The sequence below is a fragment of the Mirounga leonina genome, unplaced genomic scaffold, assembly GCF_011800145.1.
Source record: "Mirounga leonina isolate KUSES-001 unplaced genomic scaffold, KU_Mleo_1.0 Mir_493, whole genome shotgun sequence".
Lineage (NCBI taxonomy): Eukaryota > Metazoa > Chordata > Mammalia > Carnivora > Phocidae > Mirounga > Mirounga leonina.
Window position 1 is genome coordinate 2,302,145 of NW_023270780.1, and position 14,264 is coordinate 2,316,408.

Genomic DNA, 14,264 nt, shown 5'->3' on the forward strand with positions numbered 1-14,264 from the left:
CCAAAATCACTTGTAGTTTATAAGCTTGTTGGCTAAAAGTTGTCAGTAGCTCTCCCAGCCTAATAAGGTTTTGCTGAGGAAGGATAGGCCCAGAAAATCCAGATGAAACTGGTTCTAACAAACAAACAAAAAAACCAAACAGTACTCCGCGTTATTAATGACTTTACTTGAATCAATGCCATAAGCACTGACAAACTCACATGTGACTTCTTTGTTGCTAAAATTCTCAGATGGTGGGATGCCTGATGAACATTATCTGTTTCAATTATTAAAATCCCTGATCCAAGACCTGTCATGTGAGCTTCTCCAAATGATTCCAACATCCAGGCATGTGACAGATCATAAGAGTCTAGTTCAGTCCCTAAACCACATCCCCAAACTCCCATTTTCTTCCATAAATAGAGATGGGGGAAGAGGAAAAGATAGTCCTTGGAACATAAAAGATAATACATAGGACAGATTCAGTTCTAGCTGGATTGCATACATAGACCCTCAAGAACACAGGTTTATGCCTGTAAGTTTTAAGATTTGCTAATGAACCATATGGTCCTAGAGGGAAACCAAGTCCAGACCTGAATAGTTTAAATTTCCCCATCCCTAATTCCTTTTAATGCAGGAGAGCAAGACATACTAGGGGGAAGGGGTCCGATGTGCCATACTGGTCTCAAGTCCCATCCCCAACTCCCATCTCATGGTCAGATGTCCTGCTGATTTTACTCAGAATGAGTCAGGATCAGGAGGACAATCAAAGAGTGCTGAGTGTTCAGAGCCCTATGATTTCTGAATCCTGAAATTATAGACACACTGTGCTTTATGTCTGCATATTTGGAGTTCAAGCTATGGATTCAACTAATTGTGGGTATTTGTTGTTTATGAGCTGGAAAGGAATAATAAAGCCGCAATCAAGATCACACAACACAAGAAAGTTTACAAAAGGAAAATATTTTAAAATCTTTGCTACATGTCATTATTTTTGCCACTGTAAAGCTCAGCACAGATGCCAGCAGTACAGAAATGGCCAACAAGAAAAAAAACAAAACAATCAAAAATAAAACCCTGAAGGAAAAGCAGAAACAAAACCCCCAGAGCATCTTCGCCCTCCCCTCTCCTTCCCCAAAAGCCCTATAATAACTGTACAATATTATAGTCCTGATCACATTTAAAAACAGTCAATTATTAAAAAACAAGGATTCCATTGGAAACTCAACTTTTTGGTTTCTTAAATTGTGATATAAATATATATGTATACGGTATGTGTGCACATAGAATAAAAAAATAAACTGTCTCCTTTTCAACTCCACTACCTGGCACCAGACTGGAGACAAAAGGGAGAGAAACCCAGTAAAGATGCTCTCTCAGCCTCTCTAAGGCCATCTGTGCTCCTCAGTCTCCTATGGCTATGTTTAATATGTCTTCTCCTTATTTAATCTTGCACTTAAGATACTGGCCTGAGCCAATCAAAAAAAAAAAAAAAAAAAAGGCTGATACATATGACTGTTACCTGAGGAAGGTAAAGAGTGAGAGTAGTAACCGGTATCTGCATTTTATATGGCTATAGTTAACTCAGTGACCCTGTCAGAATGGGAGTCCAGGCCCCATCTATCACATGGATTTATACTCTTGCATCAGAAAGCAAAATCCAATCTTAAGATTGGAGAGAGTAAAAGGAAGAACTATAGGTCCAGAAAAGACCTAAGTCTCAGTTTCTAGCCAGACTGAATTGAGAATGGTATGAAAGAGGCTACCTTGCAAGAAGGCTTGGTATTTGGTTTGAACTCCAGCAGTGAAGATTTCACTGGGACTGCTAATCCAAGAAGTTGAGTTTCCATGCAGAAATAACCTCTACAGAACACACATCATATGTGATTCTGACACAAAAATGCAGCAAGTATGGCCAAGTATGGGGTTTTTGAAAGGGGTTTATCTTCCCACCCTAAACACCTGTAATGTTTGCAGATCTTCCATATAAGGTGAGAGCACCAAAAGCAGGAATGACCCAGCTTTACCACTAAATATGTTCGATGAGAGACCAACCGTATCAACAGAAGACTTTATATATTTGCTTACAGTTGCATACTGGCTGGGCATTGATGTAAGTGCAGCAAAGACATTTATTTAAATACTCTTTGGCTGCAATACTAAGTGGAAAATACCTAGAAGATTTAACTCCTTAGGACTCTTTTAAGAATACACAGAAAAACAAAGATAAAATCTGGGACAAATTTTGCATAACTCCCTAATAGGGAGGAAAAAAACACAGAAACACACGTGTGCACATATATGGGCGCGCACACACACACTCTTTCTCCCTCTTCCTCTCTCACTTCCTCACTCACCAGGCAGCAGAAAGAGCCTACACTCACTTCCTGAAGCCCTATATATACCTACCATGTTTCATGGTCCTCAAATATGAAGACATTTCTCCTTTCCCCCACCTTATTCAGAATTTCTTTCCAAAAACAAGCCACAGTATCCAAGGCAAAGAGTGGATGTCAGGTTCTCTAACCTGCCTCTTGACCCTAGCACAATCATTTCTGCACAAATCTCTGGTCAGGAGACATAAGGAAAGGCATTCTTAACTTCACCCAGCCTCAGTTTTCAAAGGATCCCCAAAGCCTTCAGGATTCGCTTCATTTCTTCTATAAATGTTATCTCAGAGGCAGAAGGGCAAGGAAAGGCCCAAAGGGGAAGGGGGTACACATTAGGGGTGAGGGAAGGGAAGGGAGAGGGACTTTTATTCTCTTTACAGAAAAGATTTGCTTTTTAAAAACAAACAGTGATTCTTCTCCCCCACCCCTTATCCTCACCCCAACTGTTCTATTCTGAAAAGGAGGGAAACATAGTTAGGTCAGGGAATTCTTCGTTGTTGTAGCTGTTGCTCTGGTCTCCCAGCATGGACAGCATCTCCTGATAAGAGAAACAGAGCAAGTCTGGTCACACACCTTAATCCCTCACATTTATCGAGCTTCTTCCCAACATCACCCCTGGCCCCACAGAGTTTCTGTGGGGCTGAGCTCCCTGAGCCTTCCCTACTCCCAGGAATTCTCGGATTCCTTTACATAACAATTTTGGTTTCTAGTCCCTTCTCTGGCTTCCTCCTACAGTTCCACATTTTTCTTCTTTTCTAGTCTTCCATATTTTCTTTTCTTTTTTTTTTTTTTTTTAAAGATTTTATTTATTTATTTGAGACAGAGAGAATGAGAGGGAGGAGGGTCAGAGGGAGAAGCAGACTCCCTGCCGAGCAGGGAGCCCTATGCGGGACTCGATCCCGGGACTCCAGGATCATGACCTGAGCCGAAGGCAGTCGCTTAACCAACTGAGCCACCCAGGCGCCCCTAGTCTTCCATATTTTCAAAAGGAGAAAAATCTGCTCGCCACATTTCATATAACCCCCTATGAACACATATGCAGTACCTCTTACTCTATTTGTTTTCCACCAAAACCTGTTTTGCCTTCTTTCAACCTGTTTTAAATGAGCTCTTCTTTTGTCCTAAGATTACTCCATGTGCTCTTGTAGTCCTGTCAGGACTTAGGCAAATGGGCCTTTATAGCTACAATCAGTATGTTTATACCCAAGCTACTGTGCAGTGGGGATGTGGCTCTCCTTGAATGGGCTAGAATGACTTCCTTTAACATCTTCACATGGTGCTTCACATCACTACAATGGTCTGGTTAAAGGCTGTGCATCACACATAAGTTCCAGTTAACGACATCTATCCCTACATGTCCCCACTGTGGCTTCTCCCACAAACTCCCAAACACCTCAGTCCATATGCATACTTCCTTCTCTGTCTCTGCTCCCTGACCCTCTCTCCTCCAGTTTCTGATTTTCTGAAGTCTTTTCACCCTCTCACCTGGAAGACCTCAGGCTGGCCAGGTTGCTGTGCTGATGGCTGTTGAACATGCTGCTCATTAGAACTCGACCGATGATGAGACTGCTGGCCCTGCCACTGTGGCCAGACACCTACACCCTCTGCTGTCCGTGTCTGGAATTGTCCTGTAGTCTGTCCAGTCTCAGGAGCTAGAAATACAGCAAGGACAAACAACCAACCTTAAGCCACTAATTCCACTGGTGAGGAGAAACTAGCACTTAAATACTTTCTGCTCTTCTGTTAATCAATGCCTCTTCTTTTTCAAAACCTAGCCCCAAATTAATTCTTCTCTGGGTAGCCTTTCCAAACAGTTCTTTGATCATGTAGATTAAATTTGCTTATTATTTAATATATAATACCTTATGTAGTTGTTTTTTTTTTTTAAGATTTTATTTTTTATTTATTTGACAGAGAGAGACACAGCGAGAGAGGGAACACAAGCATGGGGAGAGGGTCAGAGGGAGAAGCAGGCCTCCCGCGGAGCAGGGAGCCCGACGCAGGGCTTGATCCCAGGACCCCGGGACCATGACCTGAGCCAAAGGCAGACACTCAACCGACTGAGCCACCCAGGCGCCCCACCTTATTTGGTTTTTTATATGTTCTAAAGTCTTCCTCATGTGGGTACATTTTAAATTCCAAATGGACTGTCACTGCACCCAGGACACAAGCAAACTGTTTTAACTACCAAATCCTTTCTCTTTAGTGGTGTCATTTTCCTGTTTACCCTCCTTTCTCATCTGAAACTTACCAAAGTTGGATCCACGACTGGTGAGATTAGGGTAGGCAGCAGCACCAGGTGATGCAGTAGAAGCACCAGGAAGGGACATGGGGCTGAAGGAGGACGGAGTCTGAAAGTTGCCCACACCAAACTGGGAAGAACGAGTCTTGGCTGTAGCCTGAGTAGCCACCTGCTGAAAGAGAGAGGGATAGAGAACAAATGGAACATTAACATTATTGCACATGCCATTCCTATGAGTCAACCCTCTGTCAATCACTGGATTCTTCTGAGCCAAGCTCATCACTTATTTCTTACTCTGTCTTTCTTCTAATTAATATCAATCTCCTTTGACACTAGTTTTAGGCAGGTATGACAAAGTGCAAAGAGTGAAGAACTATGGGATTAATAAACTATACATTGAGAGTTGTGAGAATTTTTCCAGTTTTTATTTTCCTATAGATTTCTTATGCAATTGAGATCATACTGCATATAACAATTTTGGAGTATGCTTTTTGGTTTGGGCTTTTTTACTGAAGATATTACTGTGCAATATAAGCATATATTAATATATGAAAAAATATTAGCTTTAAGCTTATCATATATATAATATTTATTATATATATAAGACTTTTAAACACTTTTTTTAATAAATAGACATCACTGTGTGTAAATTATAGTTAATTTTCTCCTTTATTCCTATGCTTTCTAGTACAAAATGGAAACTCAGAATTGACTCCAAAACAAATCTGTAAATCAAACCTGTTTAACATGTTCTGTGTGAGCAATTCTGAATAAAAGTATATGAAAACCACGGATTCTGAGATCTGGGGATTATCTATGTTTTTAATTATCTAGCTACTGCCAACAAAGAGAAAAACTGGAAGGTAGGGGGTAGGGGTTGGGGAGAAGATATCTAAGATAGATGACAGTAATTTTACATATGGAAAAAAGCCCAACCAACCGAAGAAAAGCTAGTACACAGGGGACAGACAAAGGAGAAGCTTTACCTGGGCAGAGAAGCCTGGGCGGGTGCTAGGGGTCCAAGTTGGGGCTGCTCCCTGGGGGGGATTGGAGTGGCGGGAAATCTGGGCCAACATCTGCCCTGCAGAAGCTGATGGCTGGACAATGGTTACAGGAGGGGCCAGACCACTATTTCTAGGAGTGAACAAATAGTGCAGTAAAAGATTAAAAGGATGGGTTTACCATTTCAAAATCTAGGAATCACGGGACAATCTAGTGCTATTACTACGTCCCCTTGACTTCCCTGGGGTTAAGGAAAACTTGATAACAGAATCTGGAAAAGATGAGAAAAACTGACAGTCACACACCAATCAGGACACACAGAGATGGAACCTATAACATAGCAACAGGACAGGTGCAAAGAAAGAGGAGGAAGAAAAGCAGCTTGCCTCATCTTAAGCCCTACAAGTTCTACTGCTTTGTCTGAAATAACCAGAGAAAGCTAGGGAAGAATAAAACTTGGATTCAGCAACTGAACGCCTCAGTTGCCCCGTAAAGCAGCACATACATAAGGGGCTCACCTGAAATTCTCTGCCGGCCGGGGGGTAGGAGGGAATGTGTTGCCCTGTGAGAATAGCTGTTGGGTGGCAGGGACAGTGCTGGAGGAGATGCCTTTACTCTGATCTGTGGACCAAAAGGAGTGGGCGGAGGGCCAGTCAAGGGGCTGTAGTCCATTAGTTCAGCAAGTTCCTATTTACTCATGAGGTATTATGATTAAGTGGAAAGATGTTGGGCAGCAGCAGGCACATCAGTAAGTGATCTGAATGAGAATTTAAAAGGAGAGTGAGGAAGAAACATACCCGCATTGATGTTGGAGTAGATTTCTGAAAATCTTGGATCTCTATCCTGGGCAAACAAACCATCTGTCTTCTCGAGGGGCTTGCTGTGTTCTGGCCCTGTGGTTGTCACAGGCTGAACAGAAACGTGTGGGATACAATGGTAAAAATAACCATGGAAGATTTAACATGACAATTCAATAACCCTAACATTCACATAAAGATACACATACATTCTAACTGGCACTGGAGGACATTTCTTAAGGAAATGATCAGTCTTCTTCAAAGAAGACGACACACTTACCTGGGAATGATTGTAGCCAGCCAGTCCATCTCTTGCTGATACCACATCCAGTTCTGTTTGCTGTTGCTGTTGCCTATATGTTAAAGGCCAGTGAGGAGAGAAAGATTTTTTTTTAACGTGGGGAAAGGGCTTAAAATAAACAAACAAATGGGATTACAGATGCCCACGCCCTGGGCCACTGATCATTTATGATTCTTCAACCATTTCTCACCTGGATGCCAACTGCCCTGAGCCCATCTCCAGGGGTAAATTAGCTGTGGGACCTAGCTGTGGTCTCTGGATTGTGTTGGACAGTGTAGACCTTGGTTCTTGGCTGGAGTTTCTGAGAAAATGGAGAGCAGAGGGGGAAAAAAGGATTTAACAATGTACATAAAACTATATAGATTCACTTGTAGGTGAGGCAGTAACTAATAAATTCCCTTTTGAAGTCTAATCCTTTAAGTAACGTATGACTTCAAATTCAGCAGATATTTCATACCATGGGCGACAAGGTACAAACAAAAACTATGTCCTGTGGCACAAGGGTTTATCCTGTTTGGGTTCTAACTCCTTTCAGGTATTCAATACCCAACTGGTATATATGTATGTATCCATATATTGTGCTTTTAAAAAGCGTAACTAAAAAAAACTGACAGTACATATACAAACATTAACAAAGACTCTTTTTGGGTAGTGAAAATTTTTTTCCTTCTCTTTATAGTTTTCCATACTTTCCAAATTTTCTGTAAAAAAATGTTTATTTAAAAAATATGTAAGAATTAAAATAAATTGTGGTGGGCAAAACAGTAAGTAAAAATGGGGAACACCATTATTTCCAAAAACAAGTTCTTAAAAGTACTTAAAATTTCAAAATTTAAACAAAATGGCAACACAAAACAGTGGTTATTCTGTAATATAAAGATGCAAAAACAAAAAGAAACCCCAGAAAACTACAGTGACTATGACCATTTACCTGAGTCCTAAGTAAATACAATTTCTAACTCAATCCACTCTGCTATACTAATTAGAAAAGAATTAAACTTTAAAAGCCCTAAAATAAGGAGGACACAGACTCAGTGTTGTCACCAAGTATTATTTATACTTGATAATCAATTCTAAGCAGATCTTCAAGAGCTAGGCTCAGGGCCAATTCTATATAGATAGATTAAATACAAAAGAAGTAACCTGTCAACTGACATCCACTGGGATGGGTATAATAAAAAAGATAGTAAGAATGTGGAGAAACTGGAACCCTCATTACATTGCTGATGGAAGTGTAAAAGGGTACTGAAGCTTTGGCAAACAGTGTGGCAGTTCCTCAAAAGATTAAACACAGAGTTACCATGTGACCCAGCAATTCCACGCCTAGGTATATACCCAAGAGAATAAAAACATATCCACATAAAAACTAGTATATAAATGTTCACAGCTGTGCTCTAAATAGTCAAAAAGTAGAAATAACCCAATGTCCATCAACTAACGAATGAATAAAATGTATCCCCGTACAAAGGAATATTATTTGGCAATAAAAAAAAATTAACTATAGATAAATGCTACAACACAGATGACCCTTAAAACATTATACTAAACAAAAGAGGTCAGTAACAAGGAATCACGTATTGTTATGATTCCATTCATATGAAATGTATAGAATAAGCAAATTTATAGAGACAGAGAATAGATTAGTTGTCATATAGGGCTTGGGGAATGGGGAGGATGACTGTTAATGAGTACAGAATTCCTTTTAGGGGAAATGAGGATGTACTGAGATTAGGTTGTACAACTCTGTGACATACTAAAAAAATTGTACACTTTAAAAGGGTGTACTTCATAGTATGTGCAATCTATAGCAATAAAAACTGGTTTTCACCAAGTTGAGAAAGAAAAGCTCAAACAGAAAGGAATCAAGGAACAGAAACTAACAAGAGTGGTTGTAGCTATGCTCTAAAGTAAACTATGGTCCATGGGCCAAATCCAGTCCATTGCCTGTTCTTGTAAATAAAAGTGTGTTGGAACATAGCCATCTTTGTTCATTTCATTTGTCTAGGACTCTTTTCATGCTACAATAGCAGAGTTGGGTAATTCAATAGAGACCATATGCCCCACAAAGCTAAGATAATTACTATCTGGCCTTTTACAAAAACAGTTTGCAGACACCTGCTCTATGGGAAAATCCTACCAGAACACAGCAATAAACTGGTATATAAAACAATATCCTTTCTAGAAAGCATTGAAGCATAAAATTAAAATACACACCCCTCACATCTCAAAACTTACTCTCTAAAGTACTGTTTGTTAAAAATCTTATTCTACCTGGATGAACTAGTCTAAATCCTATAGTAAGTTGGAAGATGAGGAACTTCAAACTAATGGTGTTTAGTAGAAGATGAGGAACTTCAAACTAATGGTGTTTAGAAGAGGAGGAAACAGCTTGATAAGGTTAAGCAGACGTGGCCCACGAGAAATCCCAATATTGGAAAAGGCCTTTACAGTACATACTTCACATTGGTGTTGGTACAGATGATGTACTCAATTTCATCTGAGTAAGGGTTCTGGAAAGTAAAGGAGCTGGTTCTCATCCAGAGCCATTCTCGGTTCTTAGACCGGAACCGGAACATGACAGACAGCACCTGGCCTTTTAATTTCACCACCTGAAAAAGTTTTCATGCTATCAGTGAAATCCATAAAAAATTTTCTTTAGAATTTTTTTTTTTAATTTCCCATTTCTACAAAGGTAAGATTCATGTGTTACTGTCCTTGAAGTACCAGTCTCTTTCAACATTACTGATGAAACACATGGAGTGAAAGCTAAGTGCTAAATAATGAGGAGGTGTATTTATTTTTCTTCCCAGAGTCCCAAGCAGCTAACTGACCACTCTAGTCAAAGTTAAACAGAAGTAACAATTTTTTCCAGGAAAATAAAGACTGTTTCCCCACTTCTCTTGTAAAATCCCTTAAAGATATGCGGATCTAGCTTTATAAGTCTATCGTAGAAATTTGTAGTTTGATACTGAAATAGCTTACATGTTGCTCCTCAATCCTAGGTTTTCCCCCCAAACCCGAGAATTTGTTTTCGCAGCACCCTTGGAGATTTCTATAAATAAAACTAAGTTGGCTTTAGTCTTGTTTTGCTTTTTTTTTTTTTAAATAAAGTAATTTTAGGGGCGCCTAAGTGGCTCAGTTGTTAAGCGTCTGCCTTCGGCTCAGGTCATGATCCCAGGGTCCTGGGATCGAGCCCTGAATTGGGCTCCCTGCTCTGCGGGAAGCCTGCTTCTCCCTCTCCCACTCCCCCTGCTTGTGTTCCCTCTCTCACTGTATCTCTGTCAAATAAATAAATAAAATCTTAAAAAAAAAAAAAAAAAGATTAAAAAAATAAAGTGATTTTAGATTATTTTAGTTCCTAGCTTTATGAAATAGAAAATCTTTTGACCCTCTCTCCCTAACAATAAAAAAATAAGATTAGAAGCTAACATTTATTTTGTAGTTACTATATGTCAAGCACTGGGCTATGTGCTTTTCTATATTTTTTAAAGAACATCAAATCTGGGGTGCCTGGATGGCTCAAATGGTTAAGCATCTGCCTTCAGCTCAGGTCATGATCCCAGGGTCCTGGGATCGAGCCCTGCATCAGGCTCCCCGCTTGGCGAGGAGCCTGCTTCTCCCTCTCCCTCTACTGTTCCTCCTGCTTGTGCTCTCTCGCTCTGTCAAATAAATAAATAAAATCTTAACAACAAAAAAAACACATTAACATTTATTTAACATGATAAAAAAGAAATGATATGAACATTTGCATTTAAACAACACTAAACAGCCTTTAATTCTTACATGTGCTCACTGTGTAATATATACAGAATGAATGTTATTAAATTTGTACATAACTAAGTACTGGATTTGAAACCTGCTTACTAAGGTGTGTATATATATATATATATATGCCCAGTGCTTCAAAATACCTACACTTTATGTATTTTTTTTTTTAAGAAAAAGTAGTAACATTTGTGTTTAAGTGTGGAAATAACTGTGTGGAAATAACTGCTGACATTAAAGCTGACTGAGAAATAATTACAGCAGAAAATGGGACATACTTCACTTAGTAATAATAAAATGGCACATTTTATATATATATACACACACATTTATAAACACACACACACACACCTTTCACAAGTCAAGTGTGAAACACAGCACTGTAGTAACCAAAATGGAGGAGAAAAAAGGGAAAACAAGCTTTGCTGGAAATAACTAAATTTATTACTGAAAAAGAAATATAAATCCAACTAGACTTAAGAAATATCAAAATCAGGAAATCAGCAGCTAAGTAAGCAGCTGGAGACCGCACATTAAAAAGCACCTTTACCTAAGTACCCTAGAACCACAGCAGCAACTAATGTCAGAATAATAACCTTGAGATTATGTAGAGTATACAGGAGTCATTAAAGCTGCTTGGAATAAACATTTTCCAGAAGTGATAAAATGATACTCTGTGGCCAAAAGTTGTCAGAATTAGGAATTTCAAGAATTAAAAATACACTGTACAATATCTCCTCCCACTGCTGAAGTTTCATGTTCTTAGTTCTGAAAGGATTCAACAAAAGTCAGAATAGTTTTTCTGAATGGTTTTCCTGAGCCTAACATATACAAAATGTGATTCTTCTGTGAGCTGCAGCTGAGTGCTGAGTGCATGGAACTGGTAATGCTGAGGACTCAGGAGACAGAGAGACATTTTACTGTCATCATCTGATTTTCTCTAGAAATTAGGCTTTGTGCTTTAAATGCATTATCTTAATCTTCCCAATAACCCTGTGAATTTAAGTACTGTTATTATACCTATTGTGTAAGAACACTACTGAAGCTCAAAGAGGGAAATCAGTCTAATATAAAGAACTGCTTCCTAAAGCCAAACCTCTACTGAAATTAAATTCACCAGGTATTTTCAGAATCTGGTGCCTGAAAATAACAGAGAGTTAGTTTATTCTCGGCCTTTTGGCTAAGATCAAGTGTAGTATCTGTTCATATCAGTTTAATATCTGATATGTCCTCTATCCAAGGACAATATATTAAATGGATTTTTGGAGCAGGGAAATGGAATGGGAGATTGTTCTGTCCACTCCATGCATCAACCTGGTATTACATTATCTCCAGGAACGGTGCACTCCCTCAGGGGGAATACTTAGGTGCCTAAAGTCAGCTTGAGTTACAGGGGCAAAGTATCATGTGGGATTGTGTGCGCTAGAATGTTTCTGCCTCTGAGAGCAGGCGGCTTGTGTCAGCCTCCTAAAGGGGTAAGTATATATATATGTACCATGGTCTTCTTACACTGTACAAGGAGCATGAGTGGAAGTATGATTATGCCAATGGTGGAAATGGTTTTTGTTCATATTTGATTTCTTTTCATTTCTGTCTTCAGTGATTTCCTCTCCAAGGTTTGCTTTCTTGTACTTAAGCTGACTAATTTTTGAGTTTCTTAGGAAGATTTAAAAAAAAAAAAAGAGCTTACAATTAAGTTAACTCTTGCTTTTTGGCTTCCTGAGCAGTGCCATGGAGGATGGTAAGAACATGCACCTAACAAAAGGCACCAAAAAGGAAACCAAGAAGAAAGTGGTTGATCCATTTTCTAAGAAAAACAGGTACGATGTGAAGGCGCCAGCTATGTTCAATATAAGAAATTTTGGGGGGCGCCTGGGTGGCTCAGTTGGTTAAGCGACTGCCTTCAGCTCAGGTCATGATCCTGGAGTCCCAGGATCGAGTCCCACATAGGGCTCCCTGCTCGGCAGGGAGTCTGCTTCTCCCTCTGACCCTCCCCCCTCTCATGCTCTCTCTCTCTCATGCTCTCTCTCAAATAAATAAATAAAATCTTTAAAAAAAAAATTTTTTTTTTTTGGAAGAACACTAGTCATGAGAACTCAATGAACCAAAATCACATCTGATGGCCTCAGGATCGTGTTTTTGAAGTGCGCCGTACTGATCTGCAGAGTGATGAAGTCGCACTTAGAAAATTCAAGCTAGGGGCACCTGGGTGGCTTAGTCGGTTAAGCGTCTGCCTTTGGCTCGGGTTATGATCTCAGTGTCCTGGGATCGAGCCCCGTGTCGGGCTCCCTGCTCAGCTGGAAGCCTGCTTTTCCCTCTCCTACTCCCCCTTGTGTTCCCTCTCTCCCTGTATCTCTTTCTGTCAGATAAATAAAATCTTAAAAAAAAAAAAAAAAAAAAATTCAAGCTAATTACTGAGGATGTTCAGGGCAAAAATGCCTAATTTCCATGGCATGGATCTTAGCCATGACAAAATTTGCTCCATGGTCAAAAAATGGCAAACCACAATTGAAGCTCATGGTTTGTTTTTTTTTTTTTGAATCTCATGTTGATGTTAAGACTACCAATGGTTATTTGCTTTGTCTATTTTGTGTTGGTTTTAACAGAATTTTTTTAAAAGATTTATTTATTTATTTGAGAGACCAAGAGACTGCGTGCGTTGTGTGTGTGCACAGATGGGGGGGGGGCAGAGGGAGAGAGAGAATCTCAAGCTGACTCCCGGCTGAGCGAGGAGCCCAACTCGGGCCTCGATCTCACAACCCTGAGATCATGACCTGAGCTGAAATCAATCGGACGCTTAATCGAATGAGCTACCCAGACGCCCCTATTTTGTGTTGGTTTTACTAAAAAATGCAACAATCAGATTCAGAAGACCTATGCTCAGTACCAACAGGTCTGCCAAATTTGGAAAATGATAATGGAAATCATGACCTGAGAGGTGCTGAAAGAAGTGGTCAATAAGTTGATTCCAGACAGCATCAGAAAAGACATAGAAAAAGCTTGCCAATCTGTCCATTCCATGATGTCTTTGTAACAAAAATAAAAATTCTGAAGAAGCCCAAGTTTGAACTGGAAAAGCGCATGGAGCTTCACAGTGAAAGTATTAGTTCTGGAAAAGCCACTGGGGATAAGACTGGTACTAAAGTTGAATGAGCTGATGAATATGAGCTATCAGTCCAAGAATCTGTTTAAAATTCAGACATTTAATGGTGACAAATAAAAAATCTTATTTGTGAAGAGTTAACTCTTACTGATCTATAAAAGAACCGTGAAATGAATACTTCTATCACCACCCACAGTTCAGTGAGGCCTAGAATATTTTAAGTAAAGAGTCTCTTGGATACAGCTAGCTGGATACAGGACAGTGAGTAGCCAAAGCCAAAATACCTTGGACGTTATCCATAGTTTCAAAACACTGATCCTTTTCTGTTCCTTAAAAATACAGGTTTTGTACTAAAGAACATAAGAGTATGATGCCTGTCACAGTACTTAATCAGTGGTCAATAAATGTTTGAGGAATTAATATGACAATATTAGATAAAAATATTATTCAGATCCAAACCAGGGGAAAAAGTTACCTGTTGGAAGCTATCTCTTAGAAGCTGCTGGTCTTCAGGATGACAGAATTCTACAATATTCTTTCCTAAGAGTTCCTAAAAGTGAAAAAAGAAGAGTAAGATGGACACTTCTATGATCATCTAACTCTCCTGGCCTATCAGCAAATGACTTGGATTTTATTTCTCCTGTCTTTAGCTGAAGGCTATAGTAAGTGCGGAGGGGGAAAAAAA

The 14,264-nt window shown here is 39.5% G+C and overlaps 1 protein-coding gene and 1 non-coding gene across 7 annotated transcripts in view; one reads left to right on the top strand and one right to left on the bottom strand.

Annotated features, from left to right (window-relative positions):
• Positions 1 to 145: 145 nt before the first annotated feature.
• ARNT (aryl hydrocarbon receptor nuclear translocator) overlaps positions 146 to 14,264 on the bottom strand; it is a 73,830-nt gene continuing 59,711 nt past the window's right edge. For 3 of the 6 annotated variants that reach the window (XM_034989956.1, XM_034989957.1, XM_034989955.1), the window contains 10 exons: positions 14,055 to 14,129; positions 9,169 to 9,320; positions 6,902 to 7,012; positions 6,691 to 6,763; positions 6,411 to 6,522; positions 6,132 to 6,234; positions 5,598 to 5,745; positions 4,621 to 4,783; positions 3,855 to 4,021; positions 146 to 2,907 (listed from right to left, as the gene is read on the bottom strand). In XM_034989956.1, coding sequence (XP_034845847.1) covers positions 2,818 to 2,907; positions 3,855 to 4,021; positions 4,621 to 4,783; positions 5,598 to 5,745; positions 6,132 to 6,234; positions 6,411 to 6,522; positions 6,691 to 6,763; positions 6,902 to 7,012; positions 9,169 to 9,320; positions 14,055 to 14,129 — 1,194 coding nt within the window. In that variant the 3' untranslated portion in view covers positions 146 to 2,817. The remainder of the gene's footprint in view (positions 2,908 to 3,854; positions 4,022 to 4,620; positions 4,784 to 5,597; positions 5,746 to 6,131; positions 6,235 to 6,410; positions 6,523 to 6,690; positions 6,764 to 6,901; positions 7,013 to 9,168; positions 9,321 to 14,054; positions 14,130 to 14,264) is intronic. The other 3 variants (XM_034989954.1, XR_004676430.1, XR_004676429.1) reach the window with 3 other exon arrangements.
• Positions 11,637 to 11,827, top strand: LOC118000406. The gene has a single exon (XR_004676452.1). It is a non-coding gene; the product is annotated as a U2 spliceosomal RNA (small nuclear RNA).